At 51.8% G+C, this 27820-nt stretch overlaps 6 protein-coding genes across 6 annotated transcripts; 4 read left to right on the plus strand and 2 right to left on the minus strand.

Moving 5' to 3' along the window:
* Positions 1-9691: 9691 nt before the first annotated feature.
* On the plus strand, positions 9692-9985 carry CONPUDRAFT_151439 (uncharacterized protein; the record flags this gene model as incomplete). The annotated part of the gene is made up of 2 exons (XM_007767932.1): positions 9692-9773; positions 9840-9985. The coding sequence occupies 2 exons, from the start codon at positions 9692-9694 to the stop codon at positions 9983-9985; spliced, it is 228 nt and encodes a 75-aa protein (XP_007766122.1).
* A 505-nt stretch (positions 9986-10490) lies between these two features.
* On the plus strand, positions 10491-15577 carry CONPUDRAFT_135868 (uncharacterized protein). The gene is made up of 6 exons (XM_007767933.1): positions 10491-11805; positions 12092-12235; positions 12442-13671; positions 13727-14154; positions 14210-14600; positions 14658-15577. The coding sequence occupies exons 1-6, from the start codon at positions 10621-10623 to the stop codon at positions 14949-14951; spliced, it is 3672 nt and encodes a 1223-aa protein (XP_007766123.1). The 5' UTR covers positions 10491-10620; the 3' UTR covers positions 14952-15577.
* A 308-nt stretch (positions 15578-15885) lies between these two features.
* Positions 15886-17410, plus strand: CONPUDRAFT_135869 (uncharacterized protein). Its single transcript, XM_007767934.1, has 6 exons — positions 15886-16189; positions 16276-16468; positions 16531-16702; positions 16761-16864; positions 16927-17042; positions 17109-17410. Exons 1-6 carry the CDS (start codon positions 16067-16069, stop codon positions 17313-17315), a joined length of 915 nt encoding a protein of 304 aa, XP_007766124.1. The 5' UTR covers positions 15886-16066; the 3' UTR covers positions 17316-17410.
* Positions 17411-19371: 1961 nt separating this feature from the next.
* Positions 19372-19710, minus strand: CONPUDRAFT_50370 (uncharacterized protein; the record flags this gene model as incomplete). Its single annotated transcript, XM_007767103.1, has 2 exons — positions 19372-19508; positions 19563-19710. 2 exons carry the CDS (start codon positions 19708-19710, stop codon positions 19372-19374), a joined length of 285 nt encoding a protein of 94 aa, XP_007765293.1.
* Positions 19711-20243: 533 nt separating this feature from the next.
* Positions 20244-25108, minus strand: CONPUDRAFT_120281 (cytochrome P450). Its single transcript, XM_007767935.1, has 21 exons — positions 24791-25108; positions 24593-24712; positions 24047-24530; positions 23856-23985; positions 23605-23796; positions 23391-23542; positions 23223-23338; positions 23053-23167; positions 22977-22996; positions 22740-22929; positions 22618-22674; positions 22535-22559; positions 22217-22483; positions 21836-22159; positions 21505-21771; positions 21428-21452; positions 21320-21377; positions 20828-20945; positions 20657-20769; positions 20430-20587; positions 20244-20368 (listed from the first exon to the last, which is right to left on the minus strand). The coding sequence occupies exons 3-14, from the start codon at positions 24243-24245 to the stop codon at positions 22072-22074; spliced, it is 1551 nt and encodes a 516-aa protein (XP_007766125.1). The 5' UTR covers positions 24246-24530; positions 24593-24712; positions 24791-25108; the 3' UTR covers positions 20244-20368; positions 20430-20587; positions 20657-20769; positions 20828-20945; positions 21320-21377; positions 21428-21452; positions 21505-21771; positions 21836-22071.
* A 299-nt stretch (positions 25109-25407) lies between these two features.
* CONPUDRAFT_142726 (PLP-dependent transferase) lies at positions 25408-27752 on the plus strand. Its single transcript, XM_007767936.1, has 10 exons — positions 25408-25481; positions 25536-26217; positions 26271-26329; positions 26382-26425; positions 26492-26595; positions 26646-26739; positions 26787-26873; positions 26934-27052; positions 27106-27314; positions 27378-27752. The coding sequence occupies exons 2-10, from the start codon at positions 25783-25785 to the stop codon at positions 27652-27654; spliced, it is 1428 nt and encodes a 475-aa protein (XP_007766126.1). The 5' UTR covers positions 25408-25481; positions 25536-25782; the 3' UTR covers positions 27655-27752.
* Positions 27753-27820: the final 68 nt, after the last annotated feature.

Genomic DNA, 27820 nt, shown 5'->3' on the forward strand with positions numbered 1-27820 from the left:
CTAGCTGCAAGCCTCAATACAAATTGATGTAAACAAGCAATGCTACTCACGTGCGCTAGCTTCAACTCTCCTTCCGTGCTCGTCGCGCCTTCGCGAGTCCTAGCCGCGACTTTGTTACGCACGGCTTGCGCTAGAGGTCTTATTCACGGATGCTTCGAGCTTACCCTGCTGATATGTGAAGCTTTCTATTCATGCTATCATTCCGAACTGGTATGGGGGCGGCTCTACGAACTACCCAAACTCAAATGTCCAAGTAAGTAATTAAGCTTATTTCAACGGAGAAATGCCAGCCTTCATGGCATGTAGTGAATAATATACTGAACTCTACTAGTGATACTACTATATGCTCATCTATTATGCCATTCATCGCATCATCGTAGCTTGCTATGCCTTATCTCGAGGCCCGAAGTATTAACCAAAGCTTCACGAAGCTCGTGCCTTCCGAAGCTGAGCGCATCCCCGATTTTCATCGGTCCACACTCCCCACGCTGATACTTTCTATCGATTGCAAGTTGTCTTCTTATACATCGAGACCTTGATTCCCTCACGGATCGCTTCATGCTCAGCTCTGGCATCACCGGCGGTCTAGTGGGAATGGACCCTTGATAACCACACGCAGTCCACCTGATCAAACTGCCCGCGAACGGTGTCACCATACTGACCACTAAGTACCGCAGCGGTTATGAGCTCATCAGCCTTTTGGGGCTTCTATTCACTCGGGAACGATCTCTCCCTACTGAGATTCGGGACTCTGAAAGCGCTTTGTAACCTAATGTCGCTGTTCGGCATTTGCGCCTTGAAGCCAGCGGCGCGATGGTGTATCACAAATCCCTGCCAACCTCGACGTTTCGGTGGGTATAGCCATAGAGTCATCTCCTGTTTGGTCCTCAGGTTTTATGCCTCCTTTCTCGCAAAATTTCAGAGTCGACCTACGGATCCGCTTGGGAACACCTCCTTCCTTCGTAACACGAGGCCTGCTCACTTGAATCACTTTTTCTGTAACCTTGTTCTGCCAAGGTAAGTGAAAACCGCTTGAAAGAGAGTCTGGGCTGCTCGTGTGACTAGCGCATCGCTTATACCCGTGTGTAGGCGGTGCATGTCTGCAATCGGTATGTACTACTGTATCCGCCATGGAGGCTCACACCGAGCGTACATACGTTCAACTGCCTCGAGAGGTTGATTCTGGGCAGTTTTCAGGTTACGGTCGCACGGCTAGAGGTCCATTGAATTGACTGTATAAGCTTCCGTTATTGTATAGAAGGGAAGGGACATCAGAGACCGACTTGGCGTGGGCCGTGCCTTAGGCTGGCGAGCGCTCGGCGTTCGGTCTCAATTCAAATACGTACCGGTACTTGGACCTCGGTTCTGATGAGTAAGTGCTGTCTTGATCCAATGTTAGTCTAATCTATTTACGCATCCACTCTCCAGGCATCTGGAGAGAACCTATGATACGGCGATTCATGGAGTCTTCATAACTTACCATCCTCGAATGCAAGGTTTTCCAGTACAATACACTGCGCAAACGCAAGGGCCACGTCGGGCTAGCTTTACCAAAGCTGTCAGTATATTTCAACTCGCGACTGGCATAAGGTTCTCGGTTGTCATCTCTTTCAAGAAGAAGATAGAAGCACGGCGAAAAGCAGGTTTATTCCGGACGTGGTTGCGGCTGCCGTCACTTCGTGAAAGAAGGTAGGAGAACAAGGGGTCGATCGCTAGCAAGCTACCTTTGTGCCGGTCAACCGGTGGGTATATTCTCCACGCTCTGTGAAGAACGGTCCAAATTTGTGGACGGTGTGACATCCGTTTCTGGTCCGATCAGAAAGTAACGCCACCGATCAGAAGCGTGAACTTATGTTATCATACTTGCTGGCTACAACACACTAAGCTTTCTTTGGCTTGTCATCGTAAGAAAACATACAGATCTTATGAAGCTCTGACGCGTGTCATCTAGTTTCCCGCATCGCACTGTAACAAAGACCAGCTTTACTGGTAAACATCTGCAGTGAATGTGATCTTAATATATATAAAATTACATCCGACGTTCTTGCCCCTTTGATCATGCCATAGTCAGTCATGACCTTAGCCAATGCTTTCTAGGTGGTTACACCACTTCGGAGAATAACGGCGTAAAGCTGGTGTCACTGCTTGCTATACGGTCGGACTTTGTGATGCTACTGTTTTGCCAATGCAGCTGCAACGTGTTGAAGAAGCCCCACTTACTATGATCCGCTTATCGTGAGTCATATACCTAGTACGCAATTTCACGCCCAAGGTGTGCACTACTTGGTGCAGTGTTCCAAAATTAGCTCGAATTCACATTTAAAAGTAGATTACTCTCAGGCTTGTCTCCTTCGATAATTTGTCTTTCATTATTCGAAAATTGAAAGTCTTTGCCGAAGGCCTCCGACCACACGCGAGGAAGAACTTTGGTGGTAGCCAAGTCCGGCGGCATGTGCCTCATTACAAGACATTGAGACGTTTGAGAAGGTCGAGACTAAACGCCGTAAGCGCTACACAGATGTTATGATATGCCAACTACTACGACGATAAGCTAACATGAAAGCTTCTCTCAAACTTTAGCGTTTGCCTGCTTTTGTCCGGCTCAAAGTAGGATTGAACTTGTCTATAAAAAGTGTCGCCACCAGCACTGCATCAAGAATGGCCGTTCGATGCAATGCGAAAGTCTCCGCTTATGCAGCGAGTGTGTTTCTGGGATTCTCCGGAACAGGGTTCGCACCCGCAGGCTGGGTTGCGCCCGGGGGGTTGACAACCGGAGCTGTGGTTACCCTCGATGTAACCGGTAGGCGTTACAGTTCTTCGCTCGCTCTAGATAGCTTACCACTCCTTCGCCCGACGCAATGAGAGGAAGCGAGTCCGTAATTTCAGTCTGTTAGCGGAGCAGGGCACGTGTTGATTGTCTGTGGTGTAGACTTGGACCTTTTTATTGTCGTCCTGTGATTGACGGGTTGGTAATTGGGTTCATCAGAGGATTCACGTACTTATTGGTCCTTGAATTGAACTTCTGTCTGCGCATCATGATCAGATTTGAAGCGGCCCTCATGTTAGCGTTGACAAAACGATCTCGCGACAAGGTGGATGTTGCACTTCATTCCCTCGATTCTTTGACTACAGATAGTTCTCCACCTGGAAAATATTCTACCTTGACCCAAAATCAACGCCAACGATCGTAGTCACATTAGGAAATAATGAAGTCCAACCAATTGTCTCACACCCAAATAGTAGTGTGTCTCTGATGAGAGAACGCTCTCATAGGCCAATTTGTCCTACCCTCCATGGTGTTTACATGAAGTGCGGCCCTAGGACTACACAAGTAAGATGATATTATAAGCGCCTTGTAGCTGGGACCAGTGCGCCTTCCGAGCCTCTAATAACATGATCTTAGCGTTGTGTATCCATGTGGGTATTGTACCTACATTATTATTCAGCCGAGAAGATGGTGGGAGACGCTGTCGACAAAAATGAATAGGGTGGCTAGTAGCTTGGAGCTGTGACACATGGGGGTGTACATTGGTGTACATCAGGTGTCAGAGCAAGTGAAATCAGGGCCCCAGAACTCAATGTATATCAGCGTTATCATCCGCACGTCTAGAATGCTGGAAAGTTGACGCCTCGACAGTGGAAACTTACCTGACCACTATTCAATAGGTCATGAAACGAGAACACAATCAAAGTCGATAGGGACATATCCAAATGTGTCACTAACAGCCCGTGTCAACATCATAGAATGTAGTGCTATATCTTCCTAAAAAGACCTATGGGAGGAAAAGGGGAATTGGATAGTAACGGACTTTGTACTTCCGTAGTTAACGTCGCAGAGTTAGGGTTCAACGTAACGCGAAGTGCTCCAACATGTTGTAGTTGGGGAGTCGCTGCTGAGTATCAATATGTTACCCGTTCGACCTTCTCGCAATGTGCAAGTGGCGATCTGTCAGTGATGACGTTTCCCCGAGAGGTGCAGATCGAGGACGTTGACAAATTAGGCGTGTGTTCCACAGACACAGTGCCCGAGGGCGCATCGAAATCGTAGAATTTGGGTGAGATTCAAGATCGGGGATGTAAATCCGGCTTCAAGCTTATCTGCGAGACCACCTGACAATGCACTTTGGATCAGCTGCTGGCTGACGACCTGCTGAAGCCTATCGCAAGTCTGAACAACCAGAACTTAGGAGGTGTTGGAAGTGACTCGCATATGATTATGTGGGCGCTATCTTTTGAGTAAGGATTCTATCCTCGTTGACTTCAGCCCTATCCCAACCGATCTGCTCCAGAAGAAAGCTTCGTCGTAACAATCCAAGGAAGGTAATATTGTTTTGCGGAAATTCCGCCGGGCACTGCATTTTTAATCAGGGGGTTCTTCTAAGCTTGTCGCCATTGCAAATCGTAGTATGTGACGTGCACAGCATGGCAATCAAGGGCCATAATTATAATGCCCAATTCGTATGGCAGCGGTTTGGATATGTAATACTGTCACCTTCCGAATTTCGGAGCCGAGGGTACGACGTTGATCTCGAGGTCAAGTCATGACGCGGTTAAATCCGGCACGCGTGAGCAGTGTCGATCCTATGGTTTGTTTATCAGCGGCAATCATCAAGTACGTAGTATACACCATTCATGAATTTGGAAAATCTAAGGTTGAAGTCTATCCTTGAGCAATCGCGACTGAGCGTGTGGGTGTCTGCTGTGTTGCGGCTCGATCCGGCGGTTTGGCTCCGCCCAGCGCGCGCGCACTGCATGCAGTGTCATTTTGTTAACTTGCCATCTCTATTCACGCTGCTCCTCAAGCTTCCATTTCTCAACTTTTTACCTGAAGGAAACAAATTTTGCTCATATTCCATCTCTCGTGAACATATTAGATCGCCAGGTCCCATCATCGTTCAGTTCGAAGACTGACTTTGCTCCGGGCAGCTCCTTCTACAGCTGCTATTAGGCGGAGTTCAGCCTTGAACTCGGCAGGTTTACCACCATGCCACCCATAAAGCAAGAAAACACCCAAGGCTCGTCTTTCGCCGAGTCTAGCCTCACTTTGCAATCACGCCTTACGACCTACAGACGGACTTTCCGATTGAACTTTAAAACACAGACGACGAACCCCCAATCTCCCCTGGTATTCCTTCATTAGATCAGAGCAACCTACGCCCCTCCCCTCCCGTAAGGTCAATTTCACGCTCTGGCCGTGTCGAGCCTCGGTTGATGCGCCTGGGTGTACAAGGGGCGACGCTGTCAGGCGACGGGAGGCCTTGCTCAAGTTGCGACGGTACCTGGACAGGGGCTTCAGCGCGTCAGCAGCTCATTGTGCGCGGGAAGATTCGCATCGCGGGATTCCGGCGAGCGATCCCGCCAGAACCTGATCCCGGCGGCACAGTGAGATACTTCCGAACCCGCCTGAACAATGCTGCGTCGGCGCGCTCTGAAGGGCGCACCGGCGGTTGAGCACCAACCTGCGCCCACGTCAACATTCAAGAAGCGGCGCACAGCACTCTGGCGGCGATCAACGCCGAACAAACGTAGTGTAGGTGCATGCAGATCCCAGGTCATCTGACATCGATTTGTCTTCAAGGTAAATCGTTTTTACGTCGCTGCTGCAAGTTGGATCCGCGGGGCCTTGATAATCTTTGACAAGGGCCGAGAGTAGGCGGCGTTGTTGTACGTGAGGGGTCTGGGCCATAGTCGACTTACATTATACTTGTAAGCGCCGAGGCTCGAAACGCAAGCTTCGACCCGGAGCTCCGGGGTATGCAACTGGTAGGTACCTCACTGAGCTGCCATTTGCACTGCAACGTCTACCCGCCGTTCCCTTTCTCAATCCTTGGCTATCAGTTAATGTGGTTAGAGCATGGTAACTATTGAGTAACTAGCCATGCCGGCGTCAGGGCTTCACGTTTAACTGCAACAGGCATCATCAAACTGATATATCCGCGACACTTCCACGACTATGGAACCCCGGGGCTGTGCTCATATCATTCCTCGCGTGGAACATGTGCAATCATCTTTCATTCTTCAACGTGCCTAAGTGCCATCTGTCGTTCGTGCTAACACGGATGGCGCACTCGTAACGTCTCAATCACTCGCGATGGTGCTGCCGGGGCTGCGCCTTATAAACAGGACAGTACAAGAGCGCAGGCAATGCATTCTGAGACACTCGTGGTTTCACTTACAGTAAGGCACCGTCAGAACACATGGGTGGAAAGTCCGAAGCCCGCTGCTAGGCATTCCATGCCAGTACAACTATATGTCACAGATAGGGGCCCGAGCCATAAGCCATGCGGCAATCTAGCTTGTGCATGGGGAAGCAACACATCGGAGATGTGCTAGAAGCGTGAGCTTGTGCAAAACTTGAACTTCAAGCAAGGTGACGACACACGTACATTTAATGTCCAGACGCAAGTTCGATCAGTGGTCCCTCCTGAACATGCATAGGCCCGCAAACTTAACTCTGAAGGTGACAAGCTGAAAAGTTCCCAGACACCGCACACTGTGTCTGTCAGACGGTGCTGATGTAAAGTTAAACACGGGCGAGAATAGCAACGGACACTCGACCGAGCGCCGGTCGTTAATTAAACCTCTTGGCAGTGCACCAAGTCCATGATAAAACGCCGGCACCGGGCAAATTGCCAAAGATTGCGATCGAGATCACGCTGATCGTGAAGATAGTCAAAGATAGCTTGCGCTCTTGGGATATTTGATAATTGAGGTAGATGTAGTAAGTTGTCGGTTGTTACCAAGGCTCGAGAAATCCACTGACAATACACTATCACAGGCTGCAACTATGCTGCACCGGGTCACGCACGCGCGCCCGAGCTTCAGTCAAAGAAAGTCAGAAAGCCAAAAGGTTAACGCGGCACCCTGGCTTGTATCAACAGCGACGCCACCTAGCAGCCATTGGCGTCATAGATATACTGCCTAGGAGGTTGGCCGCGTCGCGCACGCTAACCCCACGATCGCACCCCTGTGGAGAATTCTCAGATGCTAGCTTGGTGCGCGAGGAGTAGGAGGGCACATGTCGAAGACCGGGTCACTGTGAAAAGGGAAACTGTAGATCTAGGTGGAGCGCCGTTGCAGTGTGAGAGGAGAAACCTCTGCTCTGTGTTTGACATCCTAACGGCGCGGCGCAGGGCCCGGGGTACCGCTGCTCGTGACATAGGGAGGAGCCTCTGAGGGCGCAACATCAGGATCAAATCGAGCGCTCGAGGGCAAACGCGCACAGGACGCATGGCCATGGTACACGCCGGACGTCTGAGGCCAAATAGGGGTCAGGTCCGTTTACCAACACGATACTGGTGTGCCACCGCGAACTCACCTATCGTATCGCCAGGGATAAGCGCTAGCGCTAAGCATCGGGGGTCGGAGGATATGAATAGGTGACGGTGCTTCAAGGGCCACGCGAGTTGCCAGCCGTTCTGGAGAAGGACACCGACGCGCAAAGGTCACAACCGATTACGAGGCGAGCACTGACTTTGAGTAAGACAGATGGCTTCGAGATGCTCGAAAAGATTGTTACAAGTGTAGATCTCCCATCGAGGATCCACCCAAGAACAGTGGAGATGCAGATGGAGAAGAGCCAACTAGTACTGGCGGCGACCGAGCGAGCATGCAGCGCCTCTTGCAATGCGCTACTCTTTGAAGTTCATATTCGGAAGAATTCTGCGAGAAGCTGGAGTACTTGAGCCCGTTGTCAGTAATGCATATGTCAGCGTCATAAACCTGCTTCTTTCATCGAGTGCTCGACGAGTTTGCTTCCCGTTGAAAAGCTGGTGTCGATATCCATCCGCCGGCCCGGTGACTTACCTGGAAAACTGCTTCCGAGAGATGAAGTCACTGCAGGTCGTGCGCGTCAGGGTCGAAGGTCGATATTGACGCTGAGAGCCGAAAGCCCGAAGGGTTTCCGGCAGTGTCTTGTTGCATCCGTGAAATCTCCACCTGAATCTCGCTCGGGCGGCTCTCTCTTCCTTACCTGCTCCGCGTGTCTATGCTAATAATCGTCACTCGACAAAAGACGACATAGAGTTTAGATTTATCCCGCACGCTGGCTGCATACTTCTTTCCTGGGGTTTCTTACATACTCGCAGCCAGCTTCACGGTTCTTGGTGACGCACCGCAACAAAAAGGGTAGGTATAAGAGATAAGTACACACCAAACACATGGCCATGCGAGGGTTTGGGGACTTTGGAAGGAAGTGGGTGGAGCACAGGGTGTGTGCAATGGACGGATGTATACAACGCGTTATGAACTTTCCTAGTTTTTCTGATAGATATCTGATATGATTTCTCCGTCGTCCCTTGGCTCTCGGTTTCCGGGACCTGTGAGTCCATGGTTTTGAGTAAATACACAGTATGCAGTTGACCCTGCATTCTAAGTACTGATCAACACTCACCGAGAGCCTCACGACCACAGTGTGGTGCGGGGCGACGGACCCGTACTGTACACATATAGCCGCCGGGGGGTCGGGGTGAGAGTGAGATGCAGGTTTGCCGTGACAGACGAGTGGTCGTGACGGGCAGCCAATGAATGGATCCGATGTTGTTGGAGTCATCATTTACCGTTGATGGAATGACGGGAGCACGGATCGTGGGGAAGTCAGGGCTCGGTGTGGGGTCGGGTGTGGGGAATGGGGGAGGCTTTAGCGGTCGTTTATAAGCGAGGATGATATCAAGGGTTCGGTGCAGAGGTGAGATGGACTCTGGAGGATGTTCTGGGTGCAAGGACTTCGTTTGCGTTCGCGAACGTTCCAGGCAAGGTAGAACAACTGCTGCGGATTGATGGCATGGATAGCGAAGGCTCGCTCAAAGGTTCGGATTTGCGCGCATCGCATGATGCCCGTAGAATACCAGAGAATACCAAGCTAACGCGGAAGCTTAATCATGACCTCGGGCCGACGTCGACGGCGTCGGAAATGGATGATGTCGAGCATTTCAACGTCGATCGAAGCAGCAGCGGGATTCATAGAACAGCGCGCGTGACGGGTGCGTCTAAAAACGATGTTCGGAAACTTACCGTATTCCAAGTTAGCCTTCGGTCTGTTTGTCAGAGTTGACTGAGGAGCAGATTATGAAGGCAAAGGCCGCGGGAGAAAGCAATCAACATCAGCCCAGATTAGCTTTGGCTTTCCTTCCGGTGGGAGAGACGGGTAGAAGCGTGTCAATAGATGGAAATGGACTTGTCAGAAATGGACGTTTGCGGGAGCTATGCGTGTTCTATGTATGTCTCGCGACAACGCCCTAGGATCGCGAGAAGCATTACAGCCTTACTTCGATTGGGCCTTCCGTGCCTCTCGTGGATTCGCAGGTAGATTGTTAGATCGACGCGACGTGTACTCGAGGAGCTGTTTGAATGGGAGAAATGGCTGGCGTTCGCTGTGCGTGTGGCGAGGGCGATATAGGACGAGTCTGGGTGGAGAGGTCGGAAATCGGAGAAAGAGAGAAGGTTTCAAGGTTACAAGGAAATTTCGACGGCGCCTACGTCGCCACGAACAGGTATACATAGCCCACGCATCTTTCCGCGCCATATGGGCGGACGCTTCCGAGAGAAACCAGGAACTTAATATTGAATGGCTCGCGGTGGGCGCCACGGGTGGTATCTGCATTCAACGAAGCCGAAGCCAAAGAGTGAGACAGAGGTGACACGGCGTCGGTTCGGAAATGAAGAAAGCGAGACTTGGCTTGCATTGCGAGACATGAGCAGAAGTGGGTGGATTACGCCGAGTGTCGGTGGCAGCATGGATAATGAACTTCCTGGCGACATGACGACAAGGACGGGTGCGCTGAGAGAAAGAGAAAGTGGTATGCGCTCATAAGGGTGCGGTGGACGTAGGTCATCTACAGAGACCGAGGGTGGAGGAGCGATCGCGTCGCGCGGAAGAGGCATGAAGGAGACGGGGGAGTGGGACGTTACGTTACCCCTTGCTGTCACGGGGACGTCACGAGGGGGTGTCTGGGGTGCTGCGGAGAAGCGGAGGATGAGAGGATGATCGAACTTCGGTGAGAAGGGTCGGTGGGAGGTGTCAATTGAGCGGGGATCCCTGAGCTTGGGGTTGCCCTCTGGATGGTTTGGACAGTGGGGCGGGCGACCTGAGGAGGAATCCCTGGAGGGGAAGAGGGCAGGAGAGAGCCGGGAGATGACGGCAAGAAATGGGGGAGTGGTCGGGATCTAGACATGGAATCTAGACCTGGCAGGAGGATGTATGGAAGTGGAAAGGAGGCGGAATAGGGAATTGGCAAATTGGAGTGATGTGATATGAATATAGCATAAGCGGGGAAGGGACCTCAAACTCGGATCTGAGATGTGGACAGCTCGTTGAGATCTGGAGACCGGAAGAGGGCAAGAGGGGGTGGACGAATTTATTCTTATCTACTCGACACTGGCACCGTCTCTGAGTCCCGTCCTACTTTTCTTCTTGTTTCTCGTGAACCCAAACATTCAGCTTTCTCCGTCAACAACATGATGGCGATGGCCACCGCTGCCATCCTCGACCCAGCAAACACCCTCTTCTCTCCTGGCCCCCAGACGGGCTACTCGTACCACTTCACACACCAGCACACCACCCCGTCCTCTTCCTCCTCTCCCCCTGACTCTCCCCGCAAGCCCTCCACTCTCCCCGCTTCCATGTCTGCCTCTCGCTCTACCGACGAGCGCACTCTCACCTCCACTCCCGCGCCCTCCACTCGCCATATCACCACTCACGGACTAGACTACCCAGAATCGTTTGTAGACGCCCTCCCCCATGTTTCCGCTCTAGACCGTAAAATACCACTCCTCCCCCCGCGCAAATTCTCCGAGCTGCACCTCTCCCACACCACCTCCCATCCACCAGATAACATCCTCTTTCCCTTTCTCCATGGCCTCGAAGGCGACAATGACTCCCAGAACCACTTCTTTGCTTCCGTGCCCACCGCGTCCACCTCCCTCTCCACCCCCTCTGCTACTCTTTCTACCGTAGACCCTCCAAAGGACGCATCCAAGAAGCATTCTGGTGGCATGATGCAGTATCCAAATGGCAAGGCTCTTCGTCCACCTCTGTATCGTGGCCTCGTCTGGGTCGTCTGTGACGAGGACGTCGACCCCCAACACCTCCCCCTCCGATTTGCCGTAGGGGCGCGCACGCGCTCCGAGGAAGAGGACGATGAAGCGTACAGCTCGTCAGATGATGACTATCTTAGCAGTAGCGACGACGAGTTCGCTCGTGACGAGGATGACTCTATGGGCGTCGACACCGACGCCATGGACCTTGCCACGGAGATGCACATGGACGTGGACGTCGACCCTCCGTCCCATCCGATGGAGCATGTCTCTCCGACGCTCGCGAGCGCCGAGGCGCACATGCATCCTGTCGCCCACCGGCCCATCCCCATCTCCACATCTCCGTCGCAGTGGGACCACGACCGCCGCCCCTCGAACGCCTCGGATGGGTCAGACGCGTCCACCCCGTCGTCATACTCTGGCTCGCTGGCAAGCGACTCAGGTGCCACTAGTGCAACGAGTGCAACTTCACCCGCATTGTCTACCCCTCCGTCGCCTATATGCGCACCCGAAGATATGAACTTGGACTCGTTTGTCTACCCCTCGCCGACTGGTGCCTCCAAGACGCGCGTGGGCCCACCTCCCGTGCTCACGAGCAGTTTCCTCCCCAGTGCTCTCATTCGCCGCACCAACAGCGTCCGTTTTGGGGCTATTGACGAGGTCGAGATGTTCGATGAGCTGTCGTCGGGCGCTTCTGGGAACGAAGATTGGGTATTCCGACCGGCCATTGTTCCAGACGGTATCAGCCTTCGTAACTTTGGTATCCAAGTGGTGTGTAATGTTCCTTTCGTGAATTTCTGATCGCTCCCTTTTCTTTGTCTCCTGTTTCCCTCGCTTCTCCCCTTTCTGGCTGCTTCCTGATTCCGGGGACCTTGCTTGGCGGTGTACCGGTTGGGTCTCGGCGGCAATCTTCTATTTCGCACCTTTTAATGCATTATTACGGTTTACGGTTTTGAAGTGGTGTTGTTGACGTTTGGCGTGTTTTGATGGAGGACACGGGGCCACGTTACGGGATCAATGGTTTGCTGACTATCGTGATCATATGATCTTCTTACAGCCTGTGTTTGCCACACTTTCCGACATCGTCGTCTACTCGCCCAAGGGCGCATCGCCCGCGGCGCTGCGTCTCGCAGCACGTTTTCGGAGTGCGGTTGATAAGGTATACAAGGAGCGGCTGGCAAGGTTGGAGGAGAGTGGTCAGGTGTGTGTTTCACCGTTGCTCTGTGTCCCCTTTTCTTCTGCGGCTCCATGTATACATGCATACAATGGCTCCATATTGGGGGCCAAGGACCTTGTAGGCGTGTTCGCGCATGCAGATGCGTACATGTCTCGATTTCCAGTAATGGAAATGCACAGCATATATCCATGTCTACCAGTAGCATGCTCACGACCTTCTTTTTTTCCTAGTCTACGGAAGAGGCGAAGCGGAATCTGCTCAATTACAACGTCTTCGTTCTCGATGCAGACGCACGGACCGTTCATTCCGAGCTCCCCCACCTCGTCGCACGACGAGAGGATTCAACACGCGGCGCACACACCGAGGGGCACGATGCGCGTATTGCCACCCCCAAGTCGCTGAAATCGCACCAGCCGGAGATGTCCGCTGGACCCCACCACCGCGCAAACACAGTTGATTTTGCGCAGCGCGAGAAAGAGGAAATGCGCGATCTTACGCGCGCAAGCGAGATCATTAGTGTGTTCCCCAGCGACTGGCAGCCATCATCGCCGCTGGCTTCCACTTCATCTTCCTCGCGACCGTCGACTTCATGTGCATCTCCTTCCACGCAGCGGGCGTCACGTCGCGCTTCGCGCGGGCTTGACGACCGTCCAGCTTCAGCACCCATCATAGATTCACAACGCGGGCCGCAGACACTGTCTCAAGCCCAGAGCTACGCATCTGGCAGCACGCCCAAGTCGTTCTTTGATCCCCGCGTGGGCCAGGTCTACCTCGGCAACGCGAGCGACGTACCCCTTCCACCGAAGCGCCATCGCACGCGGCGCTCTCAGGAACTGCGAGCGCGGAACGCGGATGAGGAGCGACTCGAGGAAGACGACCTGTTTGACTGCGCAACCAACGACCCGGCCAAGAGCGCTGGATTCGACATCTGCGTCGAGTGTCATGACTATGTGCCGTTCCCTTCTGCGACGCACCTCCGCGCCGCGGAGGAGCATATCCGGGCGCTGGAGCGCGCGTGGGAGGGGCGATGTAGGCGCGAGGCGAAGCAAAGCGGTGACAAGCATTCGGGGACGCGGCCGAGACCGCCACCGCACGCGAGCGCGGTGCTGCATCTTCCGTTCCCCAGTGCGTCACAGGCGAGTCCGGCGGCGCTGAATGCGCTCATGCCGTTCGTGCGCTTTTTGGAGCGGATGGTGAGTCCGGGACCGGTCGCTGCGAGCGCTGCGCCGCCGATTCCACACGAGCATGGGCAGGGGCATGGGCGCGCGGCGTCGTCGCCTGGAAGCTGTGGGGGGAACGTTGCGGTTGGGGCTGCTAAACAGTCGAGGACGACGCTTTCGAGGCCGTTGAAGGTGCTGTTGTATTCGGCCGATGGGTACACGGAGAGTTCGGTGCCGGCGCTGTGTTTGTTGATGGCGATTAGGCATTTGAGTTTGCCGGAGGCGTATCTTGAGCTTCAGGTGTGTTGATCTCGCAATCTCTTTGTCCCCATCATGCTGAAGAGTTTTTGTGTAGGTCGCAAAGCGGAGAAGCTTCTTCGTATATCAGAATGAGCTCGGTCTGTTGCGCAAGGTCGAGGCTCGCCTTGGCGTCTGTGGCACCGGTGCCGTCGCTCGTCGCACGTACGCGTCGCCCACGCCTGCGATGCCCTCGCATACACCCAGCTCGTCGTACAGCGGGCCTTCGCCGCTCTCGTCTGGATGCCCGCCATCGCCGTTCGTGGTCCCTTCGCAAGCAACGTCGCAAGCGAAGCCCGGCATGGTTCATACCGGCTCATCGGTAACAGTCCCCCTGATCCCGACGTCGCTGGCGCCTGTCATACGCCGTCCGCGAGCGAGCACGTTGCCGGCGTTCGTGCCCGACCACCAAAGTTGGTTCAATGATCCGAGGTTCGATGGGAGCTTCCCGAGCCGGGTGCTGCCGTTCTTGTACCTTGGTAACCTGTATGTCCTTTCGATTTTGAGACGAGTATAGAGTACTTACCATGATACGCTTCAGAAACCACGCGACGAACGCGTACATGCTTCACGCGCTCGGGATTACACACGTCGTTTCTGTGGGCGAGTGCGCGCTCGTCCCTCCCCCGTCGCAAGACGCGTCTGCTCCGCATGCCTCGTGCGGTTCCAGTTCCGGCGTGTGTGGCTCGCGCCCGTCGCCGAGTGCGCAGTACGTGCCTGGCAAGGGTCCCGGTGGGCAGGGAAGCCTGTGGATCGAGGAGCGTGAGGGCCGTATCAAGGTGCTTGACATCCAGGGCGTGTGCGATGACGGTATCGACACGCTCGAGCCGCAGCTCGAGCCTGTGTGCAACTGGATTGAGAAGGCACGGTTGGAGGGTGGGCAGGTACTTGTGCACTGCCGGGTTGGGGTTAGTCGGAGTGCGACTGTTACTGTGAGTTATTCTTCTCTTGGGGGTTGATGGAGGGCTCATGTGTATTTTGACGTATAGATCGCCTACGTGATGAAGCACCTCGGGCTCCCGCTCGTGGACGCGTACCTGATCGTGCGCTCGCGGCGCCTCTCGGTGCTTATTCAGCCGAACATGCGGCTGCTGTACAATCTGCTCGGTTGGGAGGTCAAGCTCGCGCGCGAGCGCGCCATCGCTGCGTCTCCGGCGACCCCTGGCGCTAACGCCAAGCGGGAGCCAGATCCCGATGTGTTGAGAAACGAGCTGGCCAAGGCGCTTAATTGGCCGTATCTCGCACAGCAAGTGCATATGCTCAACGAGAAGTATCTCCGCTGAGGTGCCTGCGCTGGTCTCCGTCCCCGCTCTTCTCGACTCCTGGCCCTATCCCCTCTCCGTGACATTCATCTTTCGCCATTGTATACACCTTTTAGACGTCGTTTGCCCCTCCCAGAAAGGACAGGCGAGCGCATCACAACGTGCCGCCGTCTCCATATACGCACCACCTCTCTTCGCGTCTCTTTTCACTTCTCTCTTCGCTTTTATGACTTACACACATTCATGAGACCTTGCAAGACGCCTTTTTCTTCTTTTCTTTTGCACTCTGCATCTGTATCATCAACCCCTCTTACCGCACACGTCTTTTTTAAGTTTTCTTTTCCCTTTTGACAACTCCAATCTCGTAGTTTCGAGTTCTTGGGCTGTTTGTTGTTTTACTGGGGTTTCTTTCGCGTCGTTTTCACTTGCCTTGCTCCGTCGCCGCCGTCGTTGGCACTGCGCTTCCGCCACTCATGTTTTCTTCATCCATCGTCGCGTTTCGTAAACATGCATTATCGCTCCCTCCTCCTCCCCTCTCGTCTACTTCATGTCATTTGTCATAAAACGCTCCACGCATACACACGTACTGTACGTTATGTAACACTAGTCTTTTTTGCCTTTGTGCATAATGCAGTATTTATCCTGACATGTTTGTTTGGTTTGGTGATTGTGCTGAAGCTGGGCACAAGGTTAAGTTTAGGAACCAAGTGTTCTGCGTGGCCTAGTGCCATCATGCGTCACTCGTGCACTGCAAAATTGTGACTCGTTGACTTCTTTCATAATGCTATATTGATATTCGCATATTCTGGGCGTGTTTGAATCTAGGGACAAGGTTAAGTTTAGGATCGAGGCGTATCAGTGCCATGTGCCACCTGTCCATTGTTCTCTGCTGTGGCAAGTGCTCTTCTGATATAAATATTGCACCTTGTTGACTTCGTTTTCAACACACTGCCCACAGACTCTTCAACAGACAGATCCCCTGTTCAACGTTCGTCGAGATTGCGGTGTCTGCTCCCTGACGGACGGGGGTGCGACGCAACGCACTGGTGGCACTTCGACGCAGTTGAGCCTCTATCGCGCAGAACAGTCCGTTGGACCACACAAGGCGCCTGAAAATCTTATTGATTATCAACGCGATGCGACTTGGCGATTTCTCCGCATCGCTCTTCGTTGATGATAGTCCTCTGGACGAATATGACATTGTGGCGGATGAAGGCAGACGGGAGATTACGTGTTACGTTCCCTCTCAGGCTGGCAAGGTGAGAGCGCCACAACTTCACTGTGGCAGTGATCGCGCTGGGCGAGATCGCGCTGGATCCCAGTAACATTCTGACAGCGTTTGCAGAAATTCACCGTTAGATGGGCCGACTGGACGTGGGAGCAGGGTATGGACAGCGCTGGATTTGTCTCGGTGGATGGGCTTCGGTGCTCGGGCAAGGTTACCAAGATGCTCAACAGAGGCACGGTCCAGCGCACGGGATTTGATGTGGATGAAAGAACCGTACGCGATTTTATGTTTTCTGATATCAAATCGACCGGTACGTGCTTGATACCCTTAGTCGTTCCACAGGGCACCGGGTGACAGCGTCTTCATATGCAGACGACGACGCGCAACTTCACGCGTTGGGACATGAGAAGCTTGGAGAGATATCGCTCGAGATCTGGCGGGGGAAAGTCATGGGTACAGCTGCACCTCGTTCGTACGACGAGAAACCCAACGATAACTGCGTCGTCCACGAGCGGGTCAAGAAAGCGATGGTGCATTGTGTGGGGTATGTTTTTCCAATAAGTATCACGTTGTGCTTGCTCCTTAACGAGTCAATGGCGCAGCTTTGCCGAGGAAAGAAAGCTCTCAGGCCCAACAAGACGCTCTCGGTTCTGTTTCTTGGGAAAGCACCCCGTTTCACGCTTTGTTTTCAAGTATAGGCCTTTAGGTGCATTTAGTACTACACATGTGCTATGCCAATCACTGGGAGCTGACATATAACGTCAACAGCGGTTCTGCAGGCACAGGGAATTTCACAGACACCCGTCGCACAGCGCCCTTGCACCGATGCGAGCATCGAATTCCGTCCCAATAAACGCGTCAGTGTTCGTATCCGCGCTTTAGAGGTACGTTGAGATAATTTGGGGCCCATTTCTCATCGCCTTTTGTGAGCTTGGCTGATATATGCAAAGCCTGCGGTCGCAGAATTGCAGAAGGGGCAGTCTTCTCAAACGCTTCCTGTGAAGAGGACTTTAGACGAGCGTCCCGATGAACGCCCCGCGAAACGGATCAAGCTCAAGTTACCTAGCCAGACCAATGTAGGAAGTTGTCCTCGGTCGCTGAGGTTTCTTTACCGAAAGGATTTCAGGGTGAAGGGACATACCATGAAGAGGAAATAGTTTTGTACTTTTAGCATACGATCGATTGAAGTGTACAGACTCAGCTCGTTGACGGGACTCGCTTGTATCAATACAACAACGGAGCACACGCACCGATGCAAAATGTTAAGGGCGGGATGATAGGGTCTCTACGATGAGTTGCGGGCCACTCACTGTAACCATGATTGACTGTGGAACCCACTTCCGGTTTATGCACTTCGTTTGCGACGCCACTTTGACGCCACTATTTAGCCGACGGACGCTTTAGTAGGACGCGACGCGTATAAACGCGCGCGTGCTAATTCCCGTCGAACACCCTTGACCCCGATTACATCCACCAAGCGTGCATACTCACATGCGGCTGGGACAGTTTTCCGCCTCTATCATTGTGGACGATGGTCCGCTTGAGGAATACAACATCGAGGTTGACGTAGTGGATGGATCTACGGTTACATGTTACGTCCCTTCGCAGGCTGGAAAGGTGATTGATTGGTTCTCACCTGTGATGGTGTCCGCGAACTTGACGCATCATTCCCAGAGCTTCTCGATCGAGTGGAAGTGCTGTCAACGAGAGAGAGAACTTTGGACATGTGGGAAGTACATGGTGGATGGGCTACCGACCGCCGAGTCACTGATACGGCCCGGCCTGCTCGGTGACAAAGATACCGCGAAGTGCTCGGTGTTCTTTACTGACAGCTGGACCACACGGGACTTGATGTTTTCAAATGTAGAGCTTATAGGTGCGTCTTAAAGCTATGATTGGAACGCATAACCTCAATATGAGTCGTAGATGATGATACGCAACGTCACGCTCCCGGCCTGGAGGAACTTGGCGAGATCTCAGTTACTATCTTTCAGGGAATGCTAGTACCTCGCAGCAGTCCCGGCCACCCCCTCGCACTTCCTGAAAACCGACCTTTACATGAAAGGGAAAAGAAAGCAATGGTGCATCGTGTCGGGTACGCCCTCTTTCAGTTGACTATGCTACAGACAGCATGTTAACACAGTTTCGGGTAATCAACCAGACTCGGTAAAGAAAGAAGGGCCATGGCTGGCTATTCTACTGTGCATCGGACTACTACAACAATCTGCTTTGTCTTCAAGTATAGACCGCTAGGTATTTTACCTTCAAAGAGGCCACACTGTATAGCATTTATTCACTGACTGATCGTAAATAGCTGTTCTGCAAGCTCAGGGCATTGCGCCTCCACCCGCCCACTGTACCGCCGCTCAAGACGCCGCGCGTAATTATGTCATTCACACCCGTGACCCTTCCAGGACTTACGCTGCAAGCCCGAGAACGCGCCGCTCCCGCATACGGGCTCTAGAGGTACTGTACTTCCCTGAGTTCTGCGCATGCATGATGCATTGACGTACAACTAACGTACCCACAGGACGAGCTTACGATACTGCGCGCAGAGGATCAGGCCGGGAGCCCGGGCTCTGTCAAGATGGAACCCGAGGAACGTCCCGCGAAACGGATTAAACGTGCGCGTGAAAAGCCTGCCGAGGTCATTGACCTGACTTAGACACTGCCACGGTGTTCACACCGCTTTTGTATCTTGCGATGGTCTTTATTTGGTGTGCTGGATTTTATTTCATTGGCATTCATGATTTTTTCCCTTTCTGGGGCTATGTTATTGATCTCCTAATTTGCCCGTTACTTTCTCATATATTTGGCTTGTATGATATCCTAAACATCTTTCACGGGAACTTTACGAATTCTTAACAGAATGACGGGGTTCCGAGCCATTTCTACAGTATGTGAAGTAGGCGCTACGCTGGGCGGAGTCGGGACGGAGCAAAGTCGTGCCTCATGCCCAAATCATGACGCAAGCTCGCTGGAACTTGGCTGCTGAAGCGCTGAAGCTTAAGTGCCTCACATCCCGCGAGGGCGGCCATTCCCAGACAACATCGTCAACTCAAGGACACACCTCCGCTCTCGCGAAGCACGCCGGTGTCCTCTCCATAAGTCATCGTGATTGAGAAGAGAAGTAGCCCAGGCAAAACCATACCTGCAACATGAGTGGTCAGAGCGTTGACGCTTACCGGCTTACAGGTAAAGAACTTGGCATACTTACATTGTTGGCAAGTTTGACATGCTCATCCTATCAGAGTAGTTGCGCGATTGTTTATCTAGCAAATCCTGCGCGACTTTCTCGGAGTTAATGACCACAGTATCTCTACCAAGAATCCTGCAGTAGACCATGTTCCCTTGTAGGACAATCAGTCATATCGATGTCCGAAGTCTAAAAGAAAGTACAGTACCATATACCAACTTCCACTCTGCGAACGTGAGCCATGGGTATGCCGGATTAACCTGAAGCACATTGCCGACAAGTGGGAGTGGATCAGGCCCTGGCGGAAGGCCCTTGTCACGCAACCTACGGCGAGCGCAGAGGGCGGCAACCAGCATCGCGGCTAATACCATTGCTAAGGCCAAGATTGACGGATGCATGATGGTGGAACGGATGATGAAGCGATGAACTGGATTTGATGATGGCTTATATAGACAAATGAATGCAGCTTAGTAACACATGGAGGTGCTTCGACTGCTCCAGAACAAAGCTGATGCCAGGCTAGTGTTGAAGCTGATAGGATAATAGATAAACGGGAACAATAGTGCTACCCGCCAATGATAGGTTTGGATGAAATGTATTGAGAAGTGAATAACGAGGTCATCTGACCTCTGGGACCATGTGGGCTGAAAAGTGGACACAAATTAGCACAAGAGAAAGCCCCAAAGTACTGATAAATTGTCGAAGAGGCAATGCATTCCGGGAAGCTTGAAATAACCAGAGGACAAGGTGTCGCGTGCGTCAATTCCCTTCTTTGTGCTGGTCTTTCCGAGATGCTGAACCGCCGTCTTGCTGTCCAGGCCGGTATTGTTTCTGACCATCTATACTTGTATAGCTGGTATTGTTCAAGACTCTGCATCATGTACGCGAGGTTCTCCAGCAAACGTTACGCCCAGAGAAAATTGCTGCTCACTGGCCAACACAGGCCCGTTGTGCAGCCACTCTATTACAGGCTTTACACGACACTCCAAAGTCATGGTGGCGACACATTCGAACGTCCGTTAACTAGCCATCTAGCTTTGTTTTGTATACCTCCACTAATACACATGACACTCAGGTTCTCCGCTGCTACAATCTTGGGGACTATGTATGACCATGAACTACCCGCTGAGCCAATGGACGATATGACGTTCCGAGCCATGGCGGAGGCAACTGAGCTCATTTTCTTCATTGGGAGCCCTGGGATGCTTGCACTACTCACCGCGTTGCCCTTTTGTAAGCTGCTGTTCGCTTGTTTCTATCGCCGAAATTGAATTACTGAATGACACTTTCATATACCACTAGTGAGATACACGCCTACATGGTTTCCAGGAGGACGTTGGGTTAATGCCGCACACTCCTTCCGAGCCAATCAAGCGATGGTCAACGCCCCTTATGAAACATTACAAAAAAGAATGGTGTGTGCCACATACTAATCATCACAGGACTCGAAGCTGACTTCTTGGTTTCTCTCAGGCCACTGGAGAGGCTGAACCATGTGTTATGTCCGATGCCTTAGCAAGATTTCAAGGTACAGCCAAAATGAACAATGCTAAACAAGTAATCAAAGACGCCTGTGGTACTGCATATGTCGGTGAGCGCATTCATCTCATATCACAAATCAAACTCATTGTTACTGCCGGCAGCTGGAGAAGATACGGTTTGTCAAAGCAGATTATTCTTGAATCGATGTTGATCAGCTATCATTGTCGTTTAGACGGGCTCGACTTTGCTTGTATTTATCCTTGCCATGGCCCTTCACCCGCAAGTTCAAAAACGCGCACAAGAGGAGATTGAGAGCGTTGTGGGAAGCGGTCGCCTTCCTAGTTTTAACGATAGAGAAATGCTACCTTATCTTGAAGCCGTGTTTCGGGAGACGCTGAGATGGAGGCCTGTCGTTCGCCTTGGTACGTGTTAAGTGCCACAAGCTCTCCTCATCCCACCATCGTGAGGCTTATTTCGTACGTAGGTGTACCACATGCTGCAACAAGCGAAGGTGTTTATGAAGGGTATCGTATTCCTGAAGGTAAGAAATTCAGCACCTCAGTGCCCAAGTTTATTGACAGCAAAATGTAGGCACTGTCATCATACCCAATGTCTGGTGAGTCTTCGTATCTAGGTTGGGGCAATGGATTATACCAACATCATATCAGGGCTATGGCTCGGGATGAGGAACGGTACCCCTCCGCAGATGATTTTGATCCCACGCGATTCCTGGACGCCAGTGGACATCTTACTAAGGACACATGCGAGTTTGTGTTTGGTTTTGGGCGGCGTATTTGCCCAGGAAGGCACTTTGCGCAGGCTTCAACTTGGATCGCCATGGCGCAGATACTTGCTACGTTCACCATTGAAAAAGCAAAGGACATTTCGGGAAACTCGATCGAGCCAACTCCTGAGTGGGTACAAGGCGTAACAACGTGAGTCAATGAGTCATACAAGTTAATTCATAAGATTCCAATCGACATTTGGGTTTTTGTACAGATATCCCAAGACGTTTCCATGCGAGTTCGTCTCTAGGCAGACGTAAAACTCGGAAGCACTTCCTTCACCATCGCGTTGGGGACACATGTCAGGTATCCTTTCAGCTTTGACACAAGCTACTGTACGTCCGACGAAATACTTGAATTGCTATCAGAATAAGAAACGTCCTATTCGTATGTCTTCCGGTAGGTTGCTTATTCGAGATCACGTACATACAAGCGAGTTAAGAGAAAATATCAATTATCATTGACGTCTTTCACCATCTGTTCAAGCTTTGACTGGTCAAACCGAGGAATGACACGCAGCGGGACGGGTTTGGGCTTCCTATTGAACAAAAGAAATTCTAAGGAAGTGTTCATACGCAGAGCTTGGATTACCTACCTCGCTAGCCCTGTTGTCCACTGGGGAGTCGGCTCAATCTCTATACCATGTTCGTCTTTGGCCCTCTCAAATGCGTAAGTTGCTATCAGAGATGCAGCAGCGATCCATATTGCTGCGAACGCAGAGTATCTTCCCGGGCAGATTCGTCGGCCCCATCCGAAGGTGAACCTCACGTCGTCATTGTTTAGTTCTCCGTCTTTGGTTAGGAACCTTTCTGGTCGGAACGTCTCAGGGTCGGGATACCGACTAGGATTGCGAGACATTGCCCTGCCAGAAAATGAGCGTTCAGCTAGTCAATTACATTGTTGTTTCACGCACCATGTATTAGCAACCATGATTGAGCCTGCACAGTCCAACATTGATTAAGTCGTTGTTTCGTGTATCACAACATGTTCACTAACCTTGGGGGATGAAATATCCTTCGTAGATATCGTCTTCTGTAGAGACGTGCGGAAGGCCTGTGGGTTGAGTATCAGGATCCGCTCGAAGTATGAAATGAGGCCTTGCATGAAATATGACTCACCGAGAGGAGCTGCCGGGTTCCATCTCGTTACCTCTCGAATCAAAGCGTCGATGTAAGGGAGCGAAGGCCGATCCTCGAACGTGGGCAGCCGATTATTGCCGACGACGGCCCATAATTCGGCGTGTGCCCGCTTCTGTACGGCGGGGTTTTGCAGCAAAGCTACGATGAGCGTCTGTAGCACACTCGATGTCTAAACCATGGATCAGCATCGTTTTGATAAGGTAGCATGAGAGATGCACCCGCCGTCTCAGCACCACCTGTCAAAGATCGGGCAGTGAGCATGTGAAAGAGAGTAGATGTAAGTAAAGGTTACCAATGAAAGCGGTAGCAGCGAATTTCTTCAAATTATACACTGGTATTGCTTGACCGTTCTCCTCGCTGTTTCGGATCGTCTCCGAAAGAGCACAGGAGAATTCGGTGTTAGATTTCTATCACTCTTTTTAGGCGGGGAACACGAGAGGAAGTTTTTTAGGAGAAGCTCACCATCTTCTCCATCGTAAAGTTGTATGGAAAGTTGACGAATAGTTGAGCCCAGTGCTTAGCGATCTGGGCGTCGCGAACAATAGACGTGCCAGGCAGCCATGTTGGTAGATATTTGACTACACGACTTCAGGTCAAGATGAAGCATCGACAAGTCGTATAGGACCATACTGAATGGGAACGTGTCGATGATGATTGAACTTTCACCGTTCAAGAGTGGAAATCCGGTTTGAAGTGTCTTGTCGTTGATGGTGAATAGTGGATCGTCAATGCTATCGACTTCGTACCCGTACACCGTAGATAGAATCGAAGAAGATGCACACCTGAGGTATAACATGTGAGCCCGATCCGAATGAACTAGGCGGAAAGCATTATTTGAACATACAATAATATGAGGTCCCACAGATTCTCCGCTGGGTTTCTGTCTATGTTTATCACGAGGCGATGGGCTGCTGCACGTTGTGTTGACCGATAATCGGCAACTTTCTGCTCGCGAAAAGCCTGCTGGAAAAGACGTCGGTGTAGGCGCCATTCATTTCCATAGCGGTCGAATCCAAAGTCGAAATCCCACCCGGTCCTACAACAGGATTAGATTAACACGCAGGTAAATTAAGTGCAGACTGCCATATGACAGACATAGCCACCGTAGAGACCTCTGCTCTGTCGGAGTATATGCGAGAACACCGCTCCAAGAGGTCATTCGCGACTTTCTCGGAGTTCAAGATCACCACTTGGGTGCCAAAGAAACGGCAGCTGACGATGTCGCCTATATCGCCATGAATCAGAACGACAAACACGTTAGCGGGGAGAATATGGGGAGAGCGCACCATAATTGGCTGCCCACTCCGCATACGTCAGCCACGGAGTATTGGCGTCGACTTGCAAAGCCGCGCCGAGGAAGGGAAGTTGATCTGGCCCTGGTGGCAAGGGTAGAGAGCGCTTGTTTCTGAGCTTTGCAGCTGCGCACGTTGAAATGGTCCATATAATCAGCCCTAGAGGGATGATTGACACGAAGAGTAGAGGCATGGTGGGCTGATCTATGACGTTCGCAAAAGTTAGTGGAAACCGCCATTTTCCGGAGAGGATAGCAGGTCTCTTTATAGACTAGTCGGAAGAAAAACAAAACACCGGGTTTAAATAGTGCTATGGGAGCGCAAGGGACGTTTACAGTGAGTAGAAAGGAGTTCTCCAAACTGGTAACTTCGGCTCCGTAGGAAGACAATGCGACCACCATTGGTAAGCAAGGTCTGTAACAATGATGCCAGAAGTCAATGCCTGTATACAGGGTTCGGATCTTTCCGTCAAGCAAAGCTAAAGGAAAGTCAAACATGGACATGAGCTATTATGGACAAGTTACTCTGTACAAACCTTACATATCGTATGCGTGGACAGAGTTAATCAAAGTGCCTGATCATAGCTGCGCATGCGGTCCGCTGACCCGTTCTCGTGCGGGATGCAACCTGAGCTCACGCAGCGCATCAATAATTCCTGCCCTAAGTTATACTGCGGTCAGATTTGTGTAAATGGCTTCAGGCCGAAACAAACGTCAGGATAGACTAGGGTAGTCATACCATGATTTAGGCAACAAAGCAAAGAGGAACGCGCTCAACGTGCGAGTGGAAATCAGACTTAGTGCGTATACTGGTGAGATGGTTGCATGCTGAATGATATCGTTGATTCCGTGTAAGAGACGCAGCGAGATTCAAGGTCGAGTCAGACATTGGAGAAAGATACGAGACATTCTTGATATTATGTTGATGCTCATCATGAGCGGGATTACGTCCGACGCATAGGTGCTTGATGATGGCTCCGCGCCTTGACTGTGGCGAGGAGACATTGGCAGCCACGCGAGTTACGGTGACCAGGAAACATGAGCTCGTATTTTGGAGGGTCGGAGTGGCGAACAGAATATGGGGGGGAAGAGTCGCTGCCAGCGCGATGATTGAAGCTGAAGCGTTCGAGTCAGCAGACTCCGAAATGCACGCAGGTGGAGCCAAACAGAGCAGGAAATCGGAGCTGAAGGAGCCATAAGAGGATGCCGGGCGGAGCATACTTCGGGCATAACCGGCCGAGATGTTGAGGCGGCACATCTTGTATCCGCTTTTCATCTTGTGGGGTACATGCGGGGAACATGCCTTAGTCCGTAAGTCCACATTCGTCCTCGTTTACGCTTTTTTTGCGGTACAGTAGCTCTTCCAGATGTCTCCGGCATGTCAATATGTCGTTGGATTTGTCGTCAAATCCTCAGAAACACTCAACAGAGTTAGCTGCATAGTCATTGCAGTGCACCTATCTTAACAGCTTATTGATGATTAGCGACCTAACCATCAGCACGGATCAACGTCAAATCAATGTGCGCTTGCCAAGAATTAGGCGTCGATACTAAGGAAAAGAACTTTGCACTCGTCCGAAACGAGAGTTCCATTGATTACTAACGAGCACTTGCATGCCGATTACAGAGCACGAACACCACGCAGTCAACCCCATGGAGGGAATATGACTCGCGCGGTCTCCAGGGCATAAAGCCCCATGTCTCTACTGATAATGATAACACAGCAACGCGATGGCAGCCTCACATCTACCTGACTCATACTATGCGTCTATCCTCTCCGAGTCTGCGCGCTCGCGGCGCGCCAACCCGATCCGCAAGGTCTACCATCTCGAAAATGAGCCGGGCGTCATCTCGCTGCTAGCGGGGAAACCAAACACGACGATGTTTCCGTTCACTTCGATCAAGTTTACCGTGTCGCCTACTACTTCTCCCGATTATCCTGAGAGGATTCGGACCGGACAGCCCTTGAAATCCGAGGGGGACCAGCGGACGGAGATCGAGCTCACAGGTCAAGATCTTGAGGAGGCGCTACAGTATGGCCAGACGGAGGGGTCAGCGAGGCTGCTTGATTGGCTGCATGGCCTTCAGGAGCACCTTCATGGGCGTTCGCGCGGAGAGGGCTGGCGTATGAGTGTCGGAGTTGGTTCGCAAGACATGCTATACAAGGCATGGTTTCTCTGTTTTCGCTTAGGCAAGTATTCGCTGATTACAGATACTAGGCAGGGACGGCGCTGTTGAATCCCGGAGATTATGTCCTCATACAGGCGCCCACATATGCGTAAGTCTAAAAGGCGCTTCCTTCATCACAAAACGATAAACACACGATGCAGCGGCGTGATCGCGATGTTCGATTCACTAAAGTGTAATCTCGTCGGTGCGTAGCGGCCATGGTTGACTAGGACTAGTCGACTTGAGGTCACTTCACTCACGTACCCTCAAGATGTGCCAAATGATTCATCAGGTACCCGCTCATCAGATCTCCGCAACATTCTCTCGTCGTGGCCCGCAGACCGGCCTAAACCCAAGATTTTCTACAATGTTCCTGTATGTGATATTTCTGCGATACTACTTTCATTTCTGACTGAGATTTATAGTTCGGTTGCAACCCGACTGGCATTACCACGACCGAGCAGCGAAAGAGAGAGATCATCGAGCTTTCAAGAGAGCACGACTTCATCATCTTTGAAGGTACTTGTGACATCTCAACGTCTGCGCTGTGTGCTGATTTTTACCAGATGACCCCTATTTCAACCTTTACTTCGGAGATGCTCCGCGCCCACCGTCATTCTTCCAACTCGAGAAGTCTATGCCCACAAAAGACGGTAAGTCGCTCGGCCTCCCTCTCATTCAGTGAGCTTAATGATAACCTTGATTCCGAACAGGTAGCCCGAACGTCGGCCGCGTACTCCGTTTTGATAGCTTCTCGAAGCTCATCTCGGCCGGCATGCGAATGGGCTGGGTATCAGGACCAACGCCTATTTTGAATGCCATAGACATGCATGTACGTCAATTGACCGTCCTTGAAGAGTGAATGAGAGCCTGAATTTTCTGCAGTCGGGTATCTCTAGCGTACACTCTTCATCGCTCTCCCAAGCAATGCTCGTCGCCCTTTTCAACAGCTGGGGTCTTGATGGCTTTGACGCTCACGTCCGCTCGGTTTCAACGTTTTATAGAGCGAAGTGCGAGGTCTTCGCTGCTGCGATGAAGCAGCACCTAGACGGCCTCGCAGAGTGGGACGTTCCCGAGGCGGGAATGTTCTTCTGGTATGTTGCTATTGACTAACGCAGTTTCTGACAAATGACTGATGGCTTTTCATACGCAAACAGGTTCAAGCTTTTACTTCCTCCAGGCCCAGATGGCGAGTCCGACTCGTCCGACTTGATTCAGACGAAAGCCTTCAAAAACGGTGTCTTGGCCCTTCCGGGCATTGGTTTTATGCCAGACGGACGAAAGACTCCGTACGTACGTGCAGCTTTCAGTTTACTCGATGAGTCCGACGTCAACGAGGCGCTTCGGAGGCTGCGGGAAACACTCTTGAAGGACCGGGAGGACCATAGTGGGGAAACGAGCGCGATTCCCGTGGCCGAAAGAAAAATATGGTAGCGAAAGTATCATATCTTGGATACGTCCTACTGTAACAGTAGATATGGTCAACGCTTCAACAGCGCGCTTATAGTGAAAATTCATTGTTTCTATTGGTCATTTTCCCCATCTATTCCTAATCCAACCACACTGCAAACCGAAGCTCCTTGAAAGGTCATAGCAACCC

Source organism: Coniophora puteana (assembly GCF_000271625.1).
Source record: "Coniophora puteana RWD-64-598 SS2 unplaced genomic scaffold CONPUscaffold_3, whole genome shotgun sequence".
NCBI classification, from domain to species: domain Eukaryota; kingdom Fungi; phylum Basidiomycota; class Agaricomycetes; order Boletales; family Coniophoraceae; genus Coniophora; species Coniophora puteana.